The sequence below is a fragment of the Mustela nigripes genome, chromosome 6 (genome assembly GCF_022355385.1).
Source record: "Mustela nigripes isolate SB6536 chromosome 6, MUSNIG.SB6536, whole genome shotgun sequence".
NCBI classification, from domain to species: domain Eukaryota; kingdom Metazoa; phylum Chordata; class Mammalia; order Carnivora; family Mustelidae; genus Mustela; species Mustela nigripes.
The window spans coordinates 73,549,815-73,572,087 of NC_081562.1; the positions used below are offsets into that span (position 1 = coordinate 73,549,815).

Genomic DNA, 22,273 nt, shown 5'->3' on the forward strand with positions numbered 1-22,273 from the left:
GTACCCCTGGGGATAAAAATATATGTTTATAAAAAATAAAAAATTAAAAAAAAAAAAAGAATCCCATGCTTGGGGCACCTGGGTGGCTCAGTGGGTTAAAGCCTCTGCCTTCAGCTCAAGTCATGATCTCAGGGTCCTGGGATCGAGCCCCGCATCAGGCTCTCTGCTCAGCGGGGAGCCTGCTCCCCGCCCCCCTGCCCTCTCTGCCTGCCTCTCTGCCTCTCTGCCTACTTGTGATCTCTGTCAAATAAATAAACAAAATCTTTAAAACAAAACAAAAAATGAATCCCATGCTCTTCCAACTGGGCCAGCCAGATCCCCCTGTACTTGTGATTTTAATTTGATATGTTTAATTAATATTAGTCTTATGATTTTTATGAGGAAGGTTTTTGATATAGTTTGAAAACAGTATTTGACTGTCTAAAGGAATTGGATATTTCAAGTCTGTATGTTTCAGGTTTCTTAGCACCCTTTAACTTAGTCAAGTTTAATTAAATATTTGTATCTAACATGTTGAGTGTATGAAGGCCTTGAGATACACTGAATTTCTGTGATTATTGTTTATTATGCTTAACCAACATATAATTAATTAAAGGTTAATTATTTGGGATAAATTACTGTTAAACTTATTACTTATTGAAATAGTAATCAAAGATCAAGTAAAAATTTTATAGAAAAATTATATGTGTATTGAAAACCAAATATTTAAGTTGAGCTCAATGCTTAAGAAACACCAATCTTTATGATATACCAAAGATCCCTTTTTAACATCAACGAACTCAGTTAACAAATGATTACGCTCTTCTGGGAAACTAATTTCCCCAATTCTTGGCAAATATATGAGTGACTAGAATACTCTCTCAGGGTTCGGCACAGAAAACAGAACTCACTCCAACAGAATAGAATTTCTACCCCTACAACAGTGTATAAGTAGAAAGGACTTTGGTGTTCACACACTCCTGCAGGAGCTGGACGAGCGGAAGTCAGAAGGTCAGCTGCTGCTGGTTCTACCATCACAGCAGTCACTATCACGGCTACCAACGTGCATGAAGCTGGTGACCGGACATTGGTACACTTACATCCATTGGGACTTGCTTGCCAGACGCAGTAGCAGCCAGAACATGGCCTCCACTTCCTCCCCGCCTGCGTCGTACTGGCAGAACCCAACCTGTATTCTAAACTCTAACAGTGAGAGAGTGAGAAAGGTAGCTTCTTGCCTCCTAGTGCCTAGGACACAGGAGGGAATTTAGAAGAATTAGGACTGGGTGCTGAGTGTCCAAAGGCAAGATCTGTGAAGCAAAACGGCCACAAATCCATATAGGCCTAGTTATTATGACATAGCATTATTTTTCAATATTATAGAATGCAGGTCAGAAATTGGATGCCTTTTATCATATAGAGCATCTGGGGGATAAGGAGTATTAGTCAACCATAGGTGGTTTTCCAGCAGAAGTTTTAAAAATGTTTGTGACCTAATTTAGACTACTTAATGGTTCTTTTCATTTTGTAGAAATTATTTCCTCTTGACATTTGTCAGCAAATACATCGTATAAAACAGGTTTCTTTCTCACATGGTTTTACAAGGTTTATATTTCAGCACTACGATTTTCTGGGGCAATATGCCCCAGAGTGTGCTTTCCAGAGGAAATATGACACCAGTAGGTCAAAACTGTGTCTTCCAGTTCCCTCTTGGAAATGTATGTATTTTTTTATTGAGTAGAAATAATTTCACAATGTGGCTGAAGACTGCTTTGTAAAAAGGCTTATCAACAGAATAAATAAATCTGAAGTCCAAAATTAACTCACCAAATTTACTTCTGTTTTTCTGTATTCTCACAAGCAGTTTAATCTTCTAGTTGGCATTTTGATCTAGGACAGAAACACTGTATCTTCTGGTTTGGAAATTTTCTTGATTTGGTTTTGCTCTATATAATAGTGTTAAGAAGTGATGGTTAGAATTTTGATTGTGAGATACAAAAACTAAAACATTTTGCTCTCTATAGTAGTGTTAAGAAGTGATGATTAGAATTAAGTTTGATTGTGAGATATAAACACTAAAATAATAATAGCTTACACCCAATAAAATTTTGTTTCTCTCTCATGTGTGCAGTGTCTGAAGGTAAGTGGCCCTGAACTGGTATGACCGGGTTCCACGGAGATCACTGTCCCACCACACCAGAGTGTGGCCTTCCTCCTTGTGGTCAGGCAGGTAATGTCAGCCTTCCAGGGAGAATGGAGAAAGGGGATAAAAGAGGGCAAAGGAGGGATGTGCCCACTGTGTTAAGGAAGGTTTTGAGAGGCTGTAGGATTATACTTTACTTCCGTGCTGCAAGCTAGCATTTACTCCCATGCCTTCAACTCAGCTGCCACGTGAGTCAGGGAAATATCGTCTTTACACTGGGCACTGCGTGTCCTGTCAAAAATTCTCTTGGGATGGGAAGAGAGAAAGGACGTTGTGAGGGTAATGAACAGTCTATGTCACACCCATACTTTCATGCACACATAAAACATTAACTTCAGAAAAGTATCAGATTTTTTTTTTTTTTTCAGAAAAGGAAGCTAAGTGTTACTGCTTGACCAGATGCATTATTTACCCTAAGTAGCACAAATGCATTTCTTTAATAGAAAAGCTTATTCAATATTTCCTCTTGGGTTAGCAAGAACATACTATCTCCCACTGCAACCCTAGTAGTAAAGGGAGTCCTTTCATTTTGTGCCCCTGCGAGTTTTCCCTGATTTGAGTTCTTCAGGATAGAGTTTGGTGTGGATTATCGGATTAGCAGAAGTGAAGTGAGCAGAACCAGGAGGCAGGAGGAGGGGCTGGAGGGATTCAGCAGGGAAGTTTCCCCTCTCTCTTCCCATTTCCTGTTTCATCACTATGGAATTTGCTTTCTGCTCTAAGATGATTCCTGGGCCACTGTGAAAAGCAGGGGAATTAGACTGGAGAACATGAAGTCTGGGGAACCCCTGGGTGACAGACCAGTCTATAGGAGGTCATCAAGGCTACCTTGTATCGAGTGCCCAGGAGCCAAGCATGATGAAAACATCACCTCATCTTATTCCCTGAACCATCCAGTGAAGCGGTAATTGTCAACTCCATTCTCCCAGTGACTCAGAAAGTTAAAGTAGCTCCCCAGAGTCACACAGCCAGGGAGGGGTAAAGTCAGAATTCCAGTCCACGCTGTGTCTACTGGCTCAACTGATGTCTCACTGAGGAAATGAGATTATCAGACAGCTCGGGTTCAGACCAGATGTTCTAAGATGATGTGGTCCATGAAGGTAATGGAGTCCATAATTTGGGGCCCATAATTACCAGTTACAGGTGAGGAATGGTAGATGTGAAGAAAATTAAAACGAGGCACAGAACTTCCGAAATGATTTTATACAACCTCACTGTTAGCCGAGCATCATCTTCATCTTTCTCCTTGAAATCATGATTATTGGTTTAATTGCAGTTCCCAACTCTTCCGTCATTCTTCATTCACAAGCCCTCATGGACTTTGTCCTAAATGCAATGCAACAGCCACACTTGTCCTTTCTCCTGTGGCATTTGAGACAACACTTCTCCTATGGGCCAGATGAGGTCAGATTGCTAAAAAATGTTGAATTCTTAAAAAAAAAGAAAAAAAAAAGGTAAATTCTTTCTTCTTCAGATGTCCTGACCAAGGGCAGGCAGTGTTGGTTGACTACTCTGCCGCCCCTTTTGTTCTTGTTCAATAAAACCCCGGCTTTGTTCAAGTGTTCCCCACCCTTGCCTCTCAGTGGAGGTAGGCCCAGCCTTGGGTGAAATGTGATCGGTATGAGAAAGGAACAGTAGTTTCATTTTTCTCACGAGGAATTGATTTAAGAAGGGACAGGTGAAAGAATTCTGGGCAATATAAAATGAGGATATCTGATGGAGGCTTCTGGGAAATTTTTCTTTACTTATTAAAAAAAAGCATGCATGTGGGGCACCTGGGTGGCTCAGTTGATTACATGTCTGCCTGTGACTCAGGTTATGATCCTGGAGTCTGGGGATCGAGTCCCACCCACTCAGTGGGGAGTCTGCTTCTCCCTCTCATGCACACTCTCTCACTTTCTCTCTCTCAAATAAATAAATAAATAAAATCTTCAAAAAATAAAAAAACAAAAACAAAAAGAAACCAAAAACCAAAACAATACTTTAAAAAAAAAAAAGGATGCAAGAAGGATTGCTTAATCTTCTGGCCTTTATTTATTTTTTTTAAGATTTTATTTATTTATTTGACAGAGAGAGATCACAAGTAGGCAGAGAGGCAGGCAGAGAGAGAGAGGGGAGGAAGCAGGCTCCCTGCTGAGCAGAGAGCCCGATGTGGGACTCGATCCCAGGACCCTGAGATCATGACCTGAGCCGAAGGCAGCGGCTTAACCCACTGAGCCACCCAGGCGCCCCTCTTCTGGCCTTTAGACATGGCCTGTAAAGGTGACACGTTTGGAGCTGCTGCAACCATTTTGTCAAAATGGAGAAATCAACCAGGGGACAAAAGCAAAAATGCCGAGGATGGCAGAGCAGAAAGACCGAAGGAACCTTGAAATGTTTTGAAATGTTTTTTCAAAAAAGATTTTATTTAGGGGCACCTGGTTGGCTCAGTCATTAAGCGTCTGCTTTTGGTTCAGGTCATGATCTCAGGTCCTGGGATTGAGCCCCACACTGGGCTCCCTGCTCAGCAAGAAGCCTGCTTCTCCCTCCCCCTCTGCTGCTGCCCCTACTTGTGTTCCCTCTCTTACTGTCTCTGTAAAATAAATTAATAAAATATTTAAAAAAATTTATTTGTTTGAGAGAAAGATTTTATTTATTTGAAATTTATTTGAGAGAAAGTGATCAAGAGAGCAAGAGAGCTGAGCAGGGAGCCTGATGCAGGGCTTTATCCCTGATCTCAGGGTCATGACCTTAACTGAAGGCAAAGGCAGATGCTTAACCAACTGAACCACCCAGGGATCCCCAGTAATCTAGATTCTTGATGACTTCAATGAGTTGCTGGAATAACCAAGCCTGAGCCTAAACCTGGTCTTCCTGTTACACAAAATAAATACATTTATTGTTTAAGCCACTTGAGCTGAACTTTTTTGTTACCTGAATGCAAATGAAGCATCTTAAGTGATAAACTAAAGCAGGAGAAATAGAACCATGAGATGAGGAAGTGGGTCACTTTAGGTATGAGCAACCAGAAGAAGTGGCAATGTGCTACTTAGTATGTTCACACATAATTCTTTTTTTTTTTTTTTAAAGATTTTATTCATTTATTTGACAGAGAGAAATCACAAGTAGATGGAGAGGCAGGCAGAGAGAGAGAGAGGGAAGCAGGCTCCCCGCTGAGCAGAGAGCCCGATGCGGGACTCGATCCCAGGACCCTGAGATCATGACCTGAGCCGAAGGCAGCGGCTTAACCCACTGAGCCACCCAGGTGCCCATGTTCACACATAATTCTTATAAAGAGCTGTTCAGCAATACCACAAAAATAGATTACTTCTATTTTTTCAATTAGGAACTGCAAAAACCTCCAATTAGAGCAAGAGGTAAAACAAATTGGAGAAAAAAATTTTTGTTAGTTTTCTAAATATTAAATTTTTCACACATTCTTAGTAAAGGATATCAATTCTGACAACTCCTCCTGGCTAAAAATGCAGGTATGTTCTTCTTAGTCCTTTGTCTCTCGGGCTAACCATTATTCTAGGAGACCTATTCCAGAAGGTCTGTGTGGCTCTAGAGCTCCCCAACTCTCACCTGTAGAATGATGACGTTTATTTCCCAGGAAACGAGATGATGACTTTTCATTTCTCAGATACCGCAAAGGATACTGTAAACTGTACAAGTTTCCATCACAGAGACATCTGTTTTGCTCAGACGTGTGGGCACTTTCTCGTAAATCTGCATCTCACTGGTTGTCAGCTCTAGGAATAAACGTTCAATACATGTACGCTGAAAGAGAATTAAAAGTGGAACTCCTCCTTTTTTTCTAAAACAAAACTCCAAAAAATTGCTTATTCCTGGGAAGAACATCTTATATTATAGCTGTAGGAAAATCTGCAAGTTTTAACTTGTTTTTTGTTCCTTACCAGATGGATTGTATGTTAGTAGCTTACGGTGAAAGTCAGGCCTCTGAGAGATTTAACTGCTTCTTGATGTGAGATTTAGGACAGCATGTTGCTGCCTCAACATGCTCCTCTGGGCTAATAACTGCCTTCTGAGTTGCTTTCTTGCCTGTAGACGAGCACACGCCAGGTGGTAAAGAAACAAAATACTTAGGAACTAGTCCTTAATCTATTGAAATCATTGACTTTCTGATTTCACTAAATCATGACTAAGCCCAGGTATGGTTTCTGAGTAGTCCAGGCCTCAGGAGATGAACTGGACAAGGCTGCCAAGCAGAGGAATGCCTCTCGTCCTCCTGCCTCTGGCCCAGATCACAGCGCCCACAGTAGAAGCACAGCTTCAAGAGTCATCTAAGGAAAAAGGTTGTACTGATTCAAACAAAAGTCTCCCGTTCTTGGGAGATTTCACAATGCACAGTGCACGTTAGAGACTCTGAGAAGCCTTGTAATCAATCTTTGTATAATCCAGCCCTTCTCAAACTTATTTGATTTGGGGATATTTCTTTTCATTTAACACTTACAAATACCTCCCAAAAGACTCGTTTCCTGAGGAAGAGACATTCAGGATCACTTGACTGGGCCATATTTGTTTTCCTCTTTTTTTTGCCTGGCCTTCTAAGGGATGGTGTGTGTGTAAAATGGGTAGTTGGGGGAAGGGGCTGGGGCTTTTAACTAAATCAACCATATCTGAAAAGAGAAACTCAAGAGATGGAGTACAAAAAAAAAGCAAAGAACCCTCAAACCAGGGAACTCCAAGTAATGTAGTTAGCATTTGTTCGGTACATACTGTCAGGGACTGTTTTTAGTGCTTTACAATTAAGAAGACATTTAATCCTCAAACAACCCAACAGTAGAAGTAACTACTACTATTGTTCCCACCTAACAGTTAAAGAAGGCTGAGACTCAGAGTTAAGTAAGAAACTCACTCCAGCTATTAAACAGGAGAAGTCCCACTTTGAGCTCAGACTGGTTGGTTCTAGAATCAGTCCTCTTCACCATTATGCCAGACTGCCCTTAGAACTCTCCAAAGAGAGATAAGCCAAACAGATCCCCCACATTGCTCCAGCATGGAGACACACCTTCCATTCTTTGGTCTCGGAGTAGAGCCTGTGAGGAGCTATTCCACCTGACTTTCTATGGCCTCCCTGAGCTTTCTGGCTGTACTCCTTCGGAAGGTGACCTCTTTCTACTTCACATTATTTTCATGTGTAAAATGTAAAAAAAGGAAGAAAAAGGAAAAACTGTATCCTTCATGAGGAGGCTGTGAGGAGTACTCAAATATACGTCCACTATTGTTCAGTCAGAGCTAGTCTCACAAGCCTCTACCTATTGGCCTGGTCTCTCCTCTACTCAGAATAAGACTGTCATCTTTTATACAAAGGTCCTTCAGATATTTGAAGACAGGTAACATGGCACCTTTCTTCCAGGCTAACTATTGCTGGATTCTTTACGTGTGTCTCCCAGATGGCTTCAGAATGCTTTCCCTTCCTCTCATTCTTTAAAAACAGCTCTTTTACCAACATACAGCATTTTGATCTTTCTTTCCTGAATATATCATAAAAAGAGAGTTTTCCTTTCTCTTACTGTCCTTAAAAGGTTGAAGTTTATTTCCTAAGAGATGAAGTTGTCAGTACCACTACAAACTAAAACATTAAATGTAATGCAGGATTTTATTTTGAAAAGTTTGTTTCCTTTTTTATTTATTTTCTCTTCCACAACAAATAATTTAATGTAACAGTTACTGAGTCTTAAAATGGGTGCATTACAGGGTCATGCGAGCATTAGCTGAACGAATGACTGAAAATTTTTCTCCTGTTACTTTGATAAGAACTGCATCTTTTCTGATGCATTCAATACTTTAAGAAGGACTTGACCAGATGTCCTCTAAATTCCCCCCTAATCCTCAGATCCCACGATTCGAGGCTTCTGCAATTTTGTTGGAAGTACAAACATACTGAAGTTGACCTCATTCCAAAGCACAATAAGTTCATGACACGTTTTATTTAGAGGAAATTTCATTTATAACTATAGTACAAATAAGTTATAGGTATATAAAGATATTGAAATATGTTTATTTCCTATTTCCTTTCTTTATTCTGAGAAATTGCTTCTTCAGAGGGTGATTAAATTCATTTTAAAGTGGTTTATCTACTCATGCTGCGTATTTCCCCATTTGACATGTTAATCCCCTATCTTGCCAGATAACCCGTTGGTTATTTCCATCAGGTATAAACAAATGTTTCCAGTGACAGAAAGCCAAGGCAGTGACCTCCCATATGCCACACCATCATTAAGAATTCTTGACAAGGAAGCAGTCCTTTGGAACTCTTAGCAGAAATAGACAAAAAGGCTCCACTCAGCTTGTCAAATCTGATGACATGGGGAAGGATGGGACACATATTTTTTTTAAAAAAAAAAAAAGCTTTTTGTGTGGACCTGAGATCAAAACTGATATTCAGCACACAAGGACCTCCCCCAGAGGTATCCAAAGATAGTAGAATAGTGAGGTTTTTGGTAAGCAGAGTGAACAAAGAAGGACATGCGGATCAAACCAGTCTATCTTGTCAGGTCACAGACCCACTCAATTTACTAAAATCTACCACATTAGTATGTCTCTCCATTGAGGCATGCTTTAGTCATTAGCTAATTCCAGTTTTCTTGCAGGAAGTGTTTCTTTGTAAAGAATCTAGGCTTTTAAGTAGGGAAGAAATAGAAACAATTACAAATAGAAATAGAAACTTAGCAATGTAAGTTTATAAGGTCAAATCTTCAAATGCCGTGTCAGTCATAGCACATATACTGTGATACACAAATAAATCAGATGTACACAGATACCAATGCAGGCAACATTATTTTGACCTCCTTTTGTGTTTAATATTGAAGGCTCTACTAATGCATTAAAAAACACAGAAACTTTTGAACATCCATCAGTTATGTAGAGGAATAAAAAATGTTCCAAACATTATTCATCAAAGCTCTAGAAAAAGAAATGGTTTTTCTCTTCAGTATTTAAAAATTGGTATCTAACAATTTCATTTTGAACTAGGTTAGTATTCTGAGTCTTCTCCATTAAGCTCTTAAAATTAAAAGAATTTTGTCTTCTCAAGATAATAAAGACTTAAGTACACATTCAATTTGAAAATGGGCATTTATTTTTCTATTATACATCTCTGGCCAAAGGGAGCTGAAGGATTTTTTTCCTTCTTACTTTCTTATAGAAAACACTGTCAGATTTTTTTTTTTTAAAAAGGAAAATATAACAGAACTGTAGTTGAGAAGACTAATTTTACATAAATGGTACTAATCATCGCTCAGTTAAAAGAACACTTTTAACAGATTCACTTCAACAGATGATGTCAATTTTTCAACACTAGTATATCCCATATCATTTCTGCATAGCCTTGACATATTTTTCCTCAACACAGTGTCTTCATTTTTTTGCTCTGTAATTTCCTTGACTTAAAATAATGGCTTGAGGAAGATCACATGAGATTTAGAGGCTCTCTAAGGTGGTATTTTTTAAATGTTGGGCAAAGTTGGGCTGATTGATAATAATTTATTAAATGAGCTGTTTTCAGTGCCCTGGGCTCATGCAGCAGTTTGAGAGGTTTTTATTTCCTTTTGTAGCTGAAGAGTATAGAGTCTGTTTTCTACCAGACCACTGAAGTTGCTGAAAAAGTCCAGGTAATAGATCATATTGAATCCTACTATTCTGGAGAGATTTGCATTTCATGGTGTTGTCATAGGGTAGGTATTTCCTTGAGCAAGACTATATTTAAGTGTTAGAGGGAACACGGAATTTTATAACCATAGTCGCTGTTCTCTGTGAGAAGATTTTTAAATTTGCTATGATCACTTCATTTCAATTTCGTTTTCTTAGAGTCATGCACACTCAATGTGACCTAAATTTCTTCAGTTCACTTCAAATCAGAAAAAAAAATTCAAGAGGATAAAAACAAGCACAAAGTAAACAAACATATAATTTTGCCATTAAATTTTCTCCTGCAAATATTTCTTGTCGTTTTCATTCTGTTTCAACACTGCAGAACAATACACTCATGGCCAATGGTGAAGCAATGTGCATATGAGAGACAAAATATAGAAACCAGGAAAGGACTATACGCATAAACCAAACTGTTAAAATCCTGGTAATAGGACAGTCTCCTTCTTTCCTTGTTTGTTGTTAATGCTCATTCCACATGAATTCGCATTTCGGTTCCGGGAGGCCCTGCACCGTGAATCCCGATCACAAGGACCACAGTCTGTGGAGGGTAAAAGTGAGGCTGTTGCCAATGTCTACTGGTAGCAAACTTGAAAAAGTTTTCTGGAAGACTAATAAAATTATATTTTGCCTATATGTCTTCTGGATTCTGGGGACCTTGAAAATAGAAAAGGCTAAGAAACAGGGCATGCTCTTTTGAGGTTTCTTGGGCTGGGAAGTAGAAAAATAGGTGTTTTCCTTTGAGGCTTTTTTTTTGTGGCTGAGAATGGTGAGGTTGAGATTTCTGAGAGCACTTTTTCCTTTTCCTCAGTCTTTAAGGGAGTGGTAGGCTTTGGCAGTCCGGCTGTTGACAAAATCTGTCTTCTTAAACTGAGCCTTTGGAATAAACAAACAGAAATGTGAAAGGTAACAACATTGTCATACACGAAAATGGAGTTTTTAGTGCTGTGTCGCCTGGGGCAGACAAACAGGCCATTACGATGTGGCTGTTAACTGCAACCCAGACCTTTTTAGTGTTCTTACCTTCTTGTAGGCATTATGGAGCTCTGTGTGCGTCCACAGGGAATATAGGAGAACAGAAGCAGCTTTACTTGCTTTGTTGGAGCCATAACTGAAAAGAGGAAAAAGGCATTCCGAGATCAGGATGCTGTCTGTGGGCGTTCCGCAGATCTTTAACTGCTGCTGCTCGACAGCCAAGTCAGGACACTCACCATAACAAGAGAATTAGATGGTGAGCTTTGAAGGCCAGGGGCCACATTGGGTTTAAAAAAAAAAAAAAAATTATTAAAAAAAAAAATCTTAAAACCACTAGCACAGGCCAGCAAATAGTTTTTATAGAGCATATTCCTGATATTTACAAGGAATATATCCTTAGATTTCATAAATCCTTGGCTTATAGAATATAATTTATATATTTATATACATTATTTACATTTATTTATATTACATTAATAAATAAATCAAATATATTAAATATTATATACATGCTATTTATAGAATAGAAATATATTTGTACATTTATAATGCATATACATAGAATACAAATTTGGAAAAGCATGACTGAAAAATATATCTACCTTCTAGACTTAGTGATTCTACGAGAGTATGAGTAATATTTTTAAGTTAATATAATAAATTCTTATTGAAATATTTGTTACAATAGCTTCCAAATTTCTTTGTTTTTGTATGGAGTGAATGGAAAATGTACTCCCGTTATAAATCCAAGTCACTACAATACTGGACACTGTACTTAAGTTTTTTTCCTTCAATTTAAGAAAAAGACTTTATTTATTTGAGAGAGAAAGTGAGAAAGAGAGAGAATGAGCAGGGGGAGGGGGCAGAGGGAGAAGGAGACTCCTGGTGGAGAAGGGAGCCCAGCATGGGGCTGGATCCCAGGACCCTGGGAACATGACCTGGGCCAAAGGCAGATGCTTAACCGACTGAGCCTCCCAGACGTCCCTCTTCTTTATTTTTTAAGTAATCTCTACACCCAACATGAGGCTCAAACTCAAAACCCTGATCTCAGAAGTCACATGTTCCACCCACTGAGCTAGCCAGGTACCCTGACAATATACTTAGTTTTTGATGTTTTGCTTTTAAGTTTGTCCTAAAATGAGGTGAGTTGGGGGGTGAGGTAACTGGGTGATGGGCATTAAGGAAGGCACTTGAAGTAATGAACACTTGGGTGTTATATGCAACCGATGAATCACTACATTCTACCGCTGAAACTAACAATACACTATGTGTTAATTAAATTGAATTTAAATAAAAACAAAACAAAACATTTGTCCTAAACATCCTGTTTCTGGCTAAGGATCTATGCTTCCTTAGAGCTCTTTCTCTTCCATCAACTGAACAAGCACACAGCTGAGTTTTTTCTTTTAACAAAGAAACAAACGTTTAATTTTTCATGTCATAGGAGTTTACAAACAGGCAACCATGAACAGATAATGCAATACGGTATGGAAAAGCACATCTTGAGTTCATTCATTAGCTAAAAGCCTTTCTCTTCCATGCCAGTCTTGCATTAAGGGAAAATCAAATCAGCACTTTACAGATTTTTTTTAGTACTTCATGGACTTTTCAGAGTCACTTGCTAATACTGAAATACTAATAAATCCATGAAAACTATGGGTCTCTAATATTTAAAACTGGAAAATGTTTTTTGAATAGCAAGGGTTTGATATCACAGCTTCTTTATAAGTTGGTTGTTACTTGGAAATCATTTATTCAAAGAAAAAAATGTTATAAATGGCAACTAATTTCCAGGCTAGCCCCTACATTACGGGTCAGCTATACAACACTTAGCAAGGAAGGAACAGCAGGCACAACTGGTAGAAGCTCCATGTTGATGATATATTTTTTTTTGAGCCAGGGCAAATGGACACTCAGGGCAAAAAAGAATAGAGTAGCACATCCCCATATATTGCTAAGCTATACTAAAAGTGAGGGTATATTCTCCATGCACTTCTTATGCTCGATTACTCAAATAATGAAAATCATATGGTCTTAGGGAGATTTGCTTAGAAGCATGGATGACTACTTGAAAGTCATTTCTGTTTTATAGCAATCATTCGATCTTTCCATAAAGACTGAGCAACTGCTCTCTACCAGGTGAATATTCTGACTTGGGGAATTCTAACCAGCGCTCCTTTTAATCCTTTGACTCTGAATATGGTCTTCCTTCCCCATGAGGTTTGGGAATGGGACTGCAGCGTATAGGGGCCTATGTGAGTGGGGAAGGAGATGTGTGTTGACTCCAGGACCCCATGGGGCCAGGCACACATTCGTCTAGCAGGGGTGAAGTCCATGTGCTTTACCACTCATTAGAATTGGGGTATAACACTTCATCTCTTTCTTAGTTACTTACAAAAGTAACTTCTATTTAACAACTCAAACAATTCAGAATTGTATAAATAGAGAAAAAGATGCCCTCTTTGGATTCCATGCCTGTAAATTAACTAATAGTAATTAATTTCATTACACAACGTTTTTCATTCTCTTTATCACTTTTTTTTTAATGGAAAAAATTAAAAGACACAGGAACAGGGATGTGGGATGTCTACTGTAATTAGATCTCCTATTCTCAGAAGGGAATGAGAGATGGAAGAGATGTGATAGAGAAAACTGAGAAAGCAGGAATTTCTGATTACGTTGCCTCCTACTTCTTGTGTTATCACTGCTTTTTCTAAGGTACCTGGCGTGACACTAGGTCTAGATCTAAGTGAGGAAAGGAGCAGTCCCTTTGCTGCCCACTTTGGTGGGAAGGACTCTCACTTTGCTTATATTTTCCTGGTTTTAAATCACAGCTGTGGCTCTAGGAAACTAATTCATTAGGTCAATAAAAGGTTGCCATGTACTACCCAGAGAAATTATGGAGTTTGACTATCTGGATATTTTAGAAGTGAATGGGCAACTATTTGGCTTGGAGAATTCAGTTTTTCACTTGCTTGATTATCAAGAATTGAACCAGACCATCTGGCTCAACTTTACAATCTTGTTTTTTGGGCCATAATACTCATGGTTCTCAATGTGTGGACATTCAAAACTAGATGTCATATGGGAGGGATGGTGAGGAATAGGGAGATAACCAACAGGCAGATACTGTAAGACTTACACATCGCCTGAGCTGATGGTCATGATTTTCTGCAGGCCTCCAGTGTTCAGAAGATCCCGTGCATTCTGGTAACTATTTTGGATTATATTGTTCAGAGTGTAGCAGGCAGAGGCTGTAGTCTCAATGAGAAGATCAGTACTCGGGGCTGTGTCAGGAATTATGGAAACCAAATCAGGCAAAGTTTCTTTGGCTACAAAAAGAAAAAAATCAACATTTGATTAGAAGGATTATTCCTTAATCTCAAGATCCCAACACATTTTGGGTAAAAAACATTTTTAAAAGAAACACAACTAGTTAATGAACATATGGAAAGACGTAATCTCTGATACTCAAATTTTAAAAAGATCTTTCTTACTTCTTTTTTTAAGATTTTTTTCTGTTTATTTGACAGAGAGAGATCATTAGCAAGCAGAGAGAGAGGCAGAGAGAGGGGGGGAAGCAGGCTCCCTGCTGAGTAGAGAGTCGGATGTGGGGCTCGATCCCAGGACCCTGAGATCATGACCCAAGCTGAAGGCAGAGGCCTTAACCCACTGAGCCATCCAGGCACCCCTTAAAAAGATTCTTAAATGGTGATTTTTAAAAAACATTTATTTGAGAGAGAGAGAGAGAGAGCATGTGGGCAAAGGGACCTGTGAGTGGAGGGGAGGGAGACTCCCCAGCATACTCTCTGCTGAGCAGGGAGTCCAATGTGGGGCTCGATCCCATGACCCTGAGAGTGACTTAAGCTGAAATCAAGAGTTGGATGCTCAAACAAATTAGCCACCCAAGTGCCCCCCAAAAGATGGTATTCTCTTCTCAGTACATTGAAATTCTTTTGGCAGAAATGACAATGATAATTTAACAGAAGTGTCAAGAATTTAAAATTTTTTCACATTCTTTGATTCAGTAATTGCACTTCTAGAAATTAATCCTAAAGACATTTACTTTAAAAACAGAAAAAGCCATATGCAGAGGTTTTTATTATAGTATTATATATAAGTGAAAAATTATAAAAAGCTTACATAACTTAATAATAGGAATATGATTTTCTAAAACACATCTGCAAAGATTATGTATCTCAAAAATATTTGTGAAACATGTATAATAAAATATTTATATTAGTATTCTGTGTGAAAGTTAAGTACAGTTATTTATGAAGAATATATAATATAAAATATTAAAAAAAGAATATATAATAACATTTGGAAAGAAAATATTCAAAAGAAACCTGAGAAGAAATACATTAAAATGTTAACAAGACTTGTTTTTTGACAATAGTATTGATGGTGACCTAAAAATTTTTTCAAAAAAATTATTTGTATTGCTTAGTTTCTTCAGTGCACAAATAATACTATTATTTAAAAAAAAAAAGGCAACACTTTTAAATTTATGTTTTCACTCTATATGTAAGTTCTAGGTTGTAGGGTTTTAATTTGTGTTTTTTTGGTGGTAACAAAAGAGGTATTACTATTTGATGATTTGACTATAACTTGTCAAATATATTGGTATATATTTTGGGCAATATAGATATATACTTGATTTTTTGCAATGATTCTTTTCATGTGTATTTTCTTCTTTTTCTCTTACTACTTGGGACCCTTCTTCAATGATAGAGAGCAAGCGCCTGTTGCTCTTCACAGCTCTTTAATACGGTGTTGTGTTTATCATGGTTGTAAAACAAATACTTCTGCTTTGTTTTGTTGTTTCTTCATCTGAGTTTATGTGTCATGATGAAGCGCACTCCTTTCTCTAGGGCACTGCATTGTAATCAGTCATGTGCTGTCTGAGTTCCAAAGGAGGCTATGGGTTCCTGAAGACAATCATCACATTTACTCTGGACTCCAGCTTTGAGTGCTATGTCTAAAACAGAGACAGATGCAATAAAAGGACTGAGCAACTTATCATCCTTTGATAATATGTGGACCTGACTGACAGGAAGGACACACCTTCTGCTCAAAGACCTGAGCTCTGGTTTTCACTGTTGTTGAAGCATCGAGGCACAGTGTTCAGAGCTCAGAGCTCAGGCTCTAAAGTCAGACTTTTCGTTTCAGTCCTGTCTCTCCCCTCCGTGGCTATGTGGTCTGGGCAAGCTACTTAACCTCTCCATGCTGTGTTTCTTCAATCTGTAAAATGGGGGAATAATAGTATCTACTTCACAGGGTTGGTAATATACATACATACATAAATGCATACACGTAACATTAGGAAAGAAAATAAGCAAAAGAAACCTGAAAAGAAAGAGCATATGTATGTATGCATATGTACGTACACACATGACTGGGCCTGAATAAATATATTTTGGGACAATTAAAATGGGATCTTTAATAATGAAATATAAAATTAAAGGCCTTCTCATGTTATTGGGAGAGTTGCAGCTCAATGTCTTGTTGCTGAGGGAGATTTTATTTAATCCTTAAACTCAATGTCTTAAAAAGCCAAGGCATTAGTTGGATGTCAGAAAACATCTGTAAATATGAGTAAATGGGAATTGAGAATCTCAAGATGTGTCCAAATACTTCCTTATAAATACATTATTTTATCTGATCCTTGAAGTAGTGATTATTAATCTCATTCTGGTTAGAGCAGTTCAATGACTAGCCAAGGTGGTGTAAGTGACAAAGTGGCCTTGTAGGACGCAGATCCGTGTCTTCTGCATGAGCTCTAATACTCTGTCACCATACCAAGTGTGCCTATCTTTAAATTTGTAAGAAAATATATTTTTAAAAAAAATTTTATTTGTTTATTTGAGAGAGAGTACATGCCTGAGCTGGGGGGATGGGGCAGAAGGAGAAGCAGGCTCCCGGACGAGCAGAGAGCTGCCTGTGGGGCTCGATCCCTGCACCCTGGGATCATGATCTAAGCTGAAGGCAGATGCTTGACCAACTGAGCCACCCAGGCACCCCAAGAAAATAAAAGTTTTAAGTTTATTTCTGTAAATCCACGTAATACGTGAGGATTTCATTCCAAGTCATCATATGGAATGTTTTAGTCTAGAAGTCTCTCATGAGAAACACGATTCATGTATTTTAAACTGATTTTCATTTATTCCTGGCTATGACTACTCTGAATCAAGATGGGTCCTGTCACTCAAATTATTTATCTGACATAAAGCTGACTTGGAACTTAAAAATTGCATTTATCTTGTAGAACCCTCTTCTCGATACTGTCCTTGAAATGAGTAGGGTTTTATTGGTGGGTCATCTTATGAAAGCAAGGGGCTACATAGAAATAAAGCTACAAATATATGACCAATTAATCTTCGACAAAGGAGGTAAGAATATGCCATGGGAAAATACCAGTCTCTTCAACAAATGGTGTTAGGAAAACTGGACAGCAACATGCAAAAAATGAAAGTGAAAGTGGACCACTTCCTTACACCATACACAAAAATAAGATCGATTAAATATCCATAAAATTACTTCAAGAGAGGACAGGTAGTAATTTCTCTGACATTGACTGTAGCAGCATTTTTCTAGATCTCTTGCCTGCAGCAAGGGAAACCGAGCAGAAGTAAACTGTTGGGACTACATCAAATGAGAAAGCTTCTGTTCAGCAAAAAACAACAAATAAAACTAAAAGACAACCTATTGAATGGAAGGAGATAGTTGCAAATGACATATCTGATAAAGGGTCATTATCCAAAATATATGAACAACTTATACAACCCAACACCAAAAACCAAATAATCCAATTAAAAAATGGGCAGAAGACAAGAACAGATGTTTCTCCAAAGAAAACAGATGGCCAACAGACACATGAAAAGATGCTCATCATCACTTATCGTCAAGAAAATGCAAATCAAAACCACTATGAGATATCACCTCACACCTGTCAGATGGCTAAAATAAAAAAAAAAAGAAAAAACTCAAGAACCAAGTGTTGGCAAGAATATGGAGAAAAAGGAATCCTTGTACACTGTTGGTGGGAATGCAAACTGGTGCACCACTGTAGAGGACAGCATGGAAATTCCTCAAAAACTTAAAAATAGGACTACCCTACCATCCAGTAATTGCACTACTGAGTATTTACCCAAAGAACATGAAAACACTAATTCAAAGGGATACATGCGCCCCTATGTTTACTGCAGCATTATTTACAATAACCAAATTATAGAAGCAGCCCAAGTGTGTATTATATGGAATATCATTCCACCATAAAAAAAGAATGAAATCTTGTTATTTGCAAAAACATGATTGGAACTAAGTGAAATAAGTCACTCAAGGAAAGACAAATACCATATGATTTCACTCATATGTGGAATTCTTTTTTTTTTTAAAGATTTTATTTATTTGAGAGCGAGAGAGAGAGAGAGAGATCGCACAAGCAGGGGGAACAGCAGAGGGTGAGGAAGAGCGGTCTCTGTGCTGAATAGGGAACCTGATATGGGGCTCAACCCCAGGAACCCAGGATCACGACCTGAGGCAAAGGCAGATGCTTAACTGACTAAGCCACACAGGTACCCCTCATAAATAGAATTTAAGAAACAAAATAAACAAAGGGCAAAAAAAAGGCAGTTAAAAAAACAGGCTCTTATCTGCAGAGAACAAACTGATGGTTACCAGAGGGGTAGTTGGTGGGGGAAATGCATGAAATACGCGAAGGGGATTAAGAGTACAGATACTGGGCACCTGGGTGGCTCAGTGGGTTAAAGCCTCTGCCTTAGGCTCAGGTCATGATCCCAGGGTCCTGGGATTGAGCCCCACAATGGGCTCTCTGCTCAGCGGGGAGCTTGCTTCCCCCCGCCCCCAACCCCCGCCTGCCCTTCTGCCTACTTGTGATCTCTGTCAAATAAATAAACAAAATCTTAAAAAAAAAAAAAGAGTACAGATAACTGTGATGAGCCCTGAGTAATGTATAGACTTGATGAATCACTGCACTGTACACCTGAAACAAATGACACTGCATGTTAACTACACTAGAATTAAAATTTTAAAAATTACAAAGAATCCAATGAAGATGATCTCATTGGAATTTTATGAATACAAGCCTCACTACAATAACAGACTCCATAAAATAAATTGAACAAAACTAGACTTTTGGTGCAAACTACCTCATTAGTGAGAGGATGTGGATGAGGCCGGTCATAATAAATTCTGATGTGACTGTCCGATAATGGTCCTTTGCAGCTATTCCATAATACAGGACATGGCCAGATCTGTTTAACAAAACACTGGTCCTCTCAATAATGTTCAGTGGGCATCACCTACAGTATACAGGGCACTTTAGTTAAGAGGACCAGTAAAATGATCAACTGGAATACAGACATTGGAAAAGAAACTTTCCTCTCTTTCCCTCTCTCCCTTCCTTCCCTTTCTTCTTTCCTTTGTTTCCTTCCATTTTATGTGTCTACAGGCGGTGTTACACGCACGTCATACACAAGTTATAAAAGAGGAACTCTTAGAGATCGAGGAGACTAATATTGCTGCGTGTGCAATCAAGACATTCCTCTAGGTTTGGCCAAGAGTTAGAAATCAGGACTGAGACAAACTTGAGTACACGTTCCCACAGTTTCTAAAACATGTCTGAAATGTAGTGAAAAATTTGTCCAAAGTTCAGTGATTCTATGTCATTTTGAATGTTTACTTTTGTTAAAACTAATTCTAATGATTTATTGGCCACTAGATGTTGTATGACCCAATTTTAATATCATTTATTCATTTTTCTGTCTAAACTTTCATCTGTTTATAGGCATAGAGAGATGTCTGGAAAGATATTCACCTAAGGTTAACAAGAGTTGTTTTCTGAATGATAAGAGGAAGTATTTTTGCTTTATTTGTGGTGCTTTTCTTAATTGCTTGAATTTTTAAAATGAGCATATATCTTTAAAAAAATTAAAGTTGTTCTTTAATAAAACCATCCAAAACAATGATTTTCCATTTATCTAGCTTCTGGTTGAAAGTGACAAATACAGGAAGAGAAGTCACATTGTTAAACCATTAAATATTAAGAGGAGAAAAAGTATAAATATTATAATTATCCAGGGGAGCCAACAAAATTTGAGATGCAATGTATCAAAGCCAGAACTCACTCAAAGTAGGCTAACAAAGAAAATAAATAAACATTAAGTATAGTGTAACACAAAAAAACCTTGACTCTGCCAAGACCATTTCCTGCTCAACTGAAGAATTAAATAGAGTGTTTATTTATTAAAAAAAAAAAAAAAAAAAAAAAAAAAAGTGAAGTGTGAGTGAGGCTACATTTGTATCTTTCCAACAGTTTAGAGGATGGTAGAACACTGGAACAACAGTATTTTGCCCTGAAGGCACGTGTATAATGGGTTGAGCACAAGTTACCTCCATCAGCACTGTTTAAAGATAGAGCCATCTATCCTTTGGGGGGGAAAAAAGTCAAAGGATAATATACCTGATTAAAGTACAGCACAAAAGTCCACAAAGGACAATGAGGAGAACACTTTCATATTTTTCAGAGCGCCTAGGGCAAGATTTCTTTTAGATTCATGCAAAGTTTCCAGGCTCTCTCTGTATTTATAATGGGCAGGAAACCATTTATGAAACTGCCTGTCCAATATCGTGCTGCTGGCTGGCTTTGGAAATGACATTAGTAAAACAATAACCACAGATTTCAGTATCTCTGGTGCTGTGTGTCTGTGTGTGTATTCCAAACTACTAATCCAATTCACTAAAACAAAAAAAGAATTTGTGTATAATTTTGGTGGAAGATTGTGAAAAACTGAATTCTGAGTTGTCAGGAATGACTGATTTATGGAGCATTAGGAAACATGATTGATTTTGGCGTTATCTTCCTATTGTCTCATTTTATAGTATTTGACTTAATTCAAACATTCATCAGACATTTCTGTGTAGAAAGCAAAGGAACAAAACATTTTATTATTTGATAGTGTAATATAGTTATCTTTGTCAATAATACAGACTCTCAAAAAAGGAGCAAATACTTCATTGTATTCATTTTAAAACTGTCCATGCCAATTTTTTTTTTTTTTTAAAGATTTTATTTATTTGACAGAGAGAGAGAAATCACAAGTAGGCAGAGAGGCAGGCAGAGAGAGAGAGGGGGGAGGAAGCGGGCTCCCTGCAGAGCAGAGAGCCTGATGCGGGGCTCGATCCCAGGACCCCGGGATCATAACCTGAGCCGAAGGCAGAGGCTTTAACCCACTGAGCCACCCAGGCGCCCCCTTTTTTTTTTAATCTAAAAAATTTTGGGGCTCCTGAGTGGCTCAGTGGTCATGATCTGAGAGTCCTGGGATCAAGCCCCACATCGGGCTCTCTGCTCAGCAGGGAGTCTGCTTCCCCCTCCCTCTCTCTGCCTCCCTCTCTGCCTACTTGCGATCTGTCAAATAAATAAATAATCTTTAAAAAAATTTTTAAATTTAAATTCAATTTAACTAACATATAGTGTATTATCCGCTTTAGTGTCTTATTAGGTTTGCTTCCTTCTCTGTTTTTATCTTATTTTTGTTTTCCTTCCCCTTGATCCTCTGTCTTATTTCTCAAATTCCTCTTATCAGAGAGATCGTATGAAAATTGTCTTTCTCTGATTGACTTACTTCGCTTAGCATAATCCCCTCTAGTTCCATCACACTGTTGCAAATGTATGCCAATTCGGTATATATTCAATGACTCCACCTTTCTGCCTTTTTTGCACAACCGTCCATTTTTTTTTCTAGTGCAACAGGGACCAAACTTCTAAAGGAAAGACCACTGTGTGTATATTTTCCACGTTTTAGAAGAGCAGTGCTTAAGCAGTCTGAACTAACCGCGCAGGTTAAAAAGGCTCCATCGACTGCTGAGCCGAAGGCTTTTGAAAAACATCACACATGTTACCTACCTTGTTAATTTCTCTTCCATAGTAATTAGAACAATTTAAAAAATGCTGAATATTAAGAAAATCCCTATTTGAGACCCAGGGAGAAAGCCTACCTTGATGCTTGGGTGCAAAAGCCAGGTCTATCACATTTCAGTAGAAAATGTGATAAAGACAATGGTTCACTGCATTTGTATTTTCAATATGTATTCACAACATCCAGACACGTTTGCTGACTCACCAATTTCATTCTGTAGAGAAAGATTCCGAGACAAATTTCTCAGCAGGGAGACCGCCGTCTTTTTCACACTTGGATCACCGATATGCAGCATCTTGCGGGTGTGCTGAAGGCCATTTTCCTTCTGGACAACTGTCTGAGCTACTGACGTCGGCATCTGTTGCATGAGGCATGTCTTATTAATACTATTGCATTAACATCACACGATAATATCAAGTTTCTATAGATTACTAGAGACTGAGCAAGATGTTTTGAAAACTAGGGCTGTGGTGAAACTAGTCTGAAGAGATTTCCTTAAAATTCTTATTACACTTTCAGGGGTGCC

At 38.3% G+C, this 22,273-nt stretch overlaps 1 protein-coding gene across 2 annotated transcripts in view; it reads right to left on the minus strand.

Moving 5' to 3' along the window:
* Positions 1 to 8,960: 8,960 nt before the first annotated feature.
* The window catches only part of PKP2 (plakophilin 2), a 90,581-nt gene continuing 77,268 nt past the window's right edge, over positions 8,961 to 22,273 (minus strand). Inside the window, exons 10-13 of one of the 2 annotated variants that reach the window (XM_059402886.1) lie at positions 21,952 to 22,105; positions 10,856 to 10,943; positions 10,627 to 10,708; positions 8,961 to 10,592 (exon numbers count right to left, since the gene is read on the minus strand). In XM_059402886.1, coding sequence (XP_059258869.1) covers positions 10,464 to 10,592; positions 10,627 to 10,708; positions 10,856 to 10,943; positions 21,952 to 22,105 — 453 coding nt within the window. In that variant the 3' untranslated portion in view covers positions 8,961 to 10,463. Of the gene's footprint in view, positions 10,709 to 10,855; positions 10,944 to 13,949; positions 14,140 to 21,951; positions 22,106 to 22,273 lie in introns of both variants that reach the window. The other variant, XM_059402885.1, reaches the window with a different exon arrangement.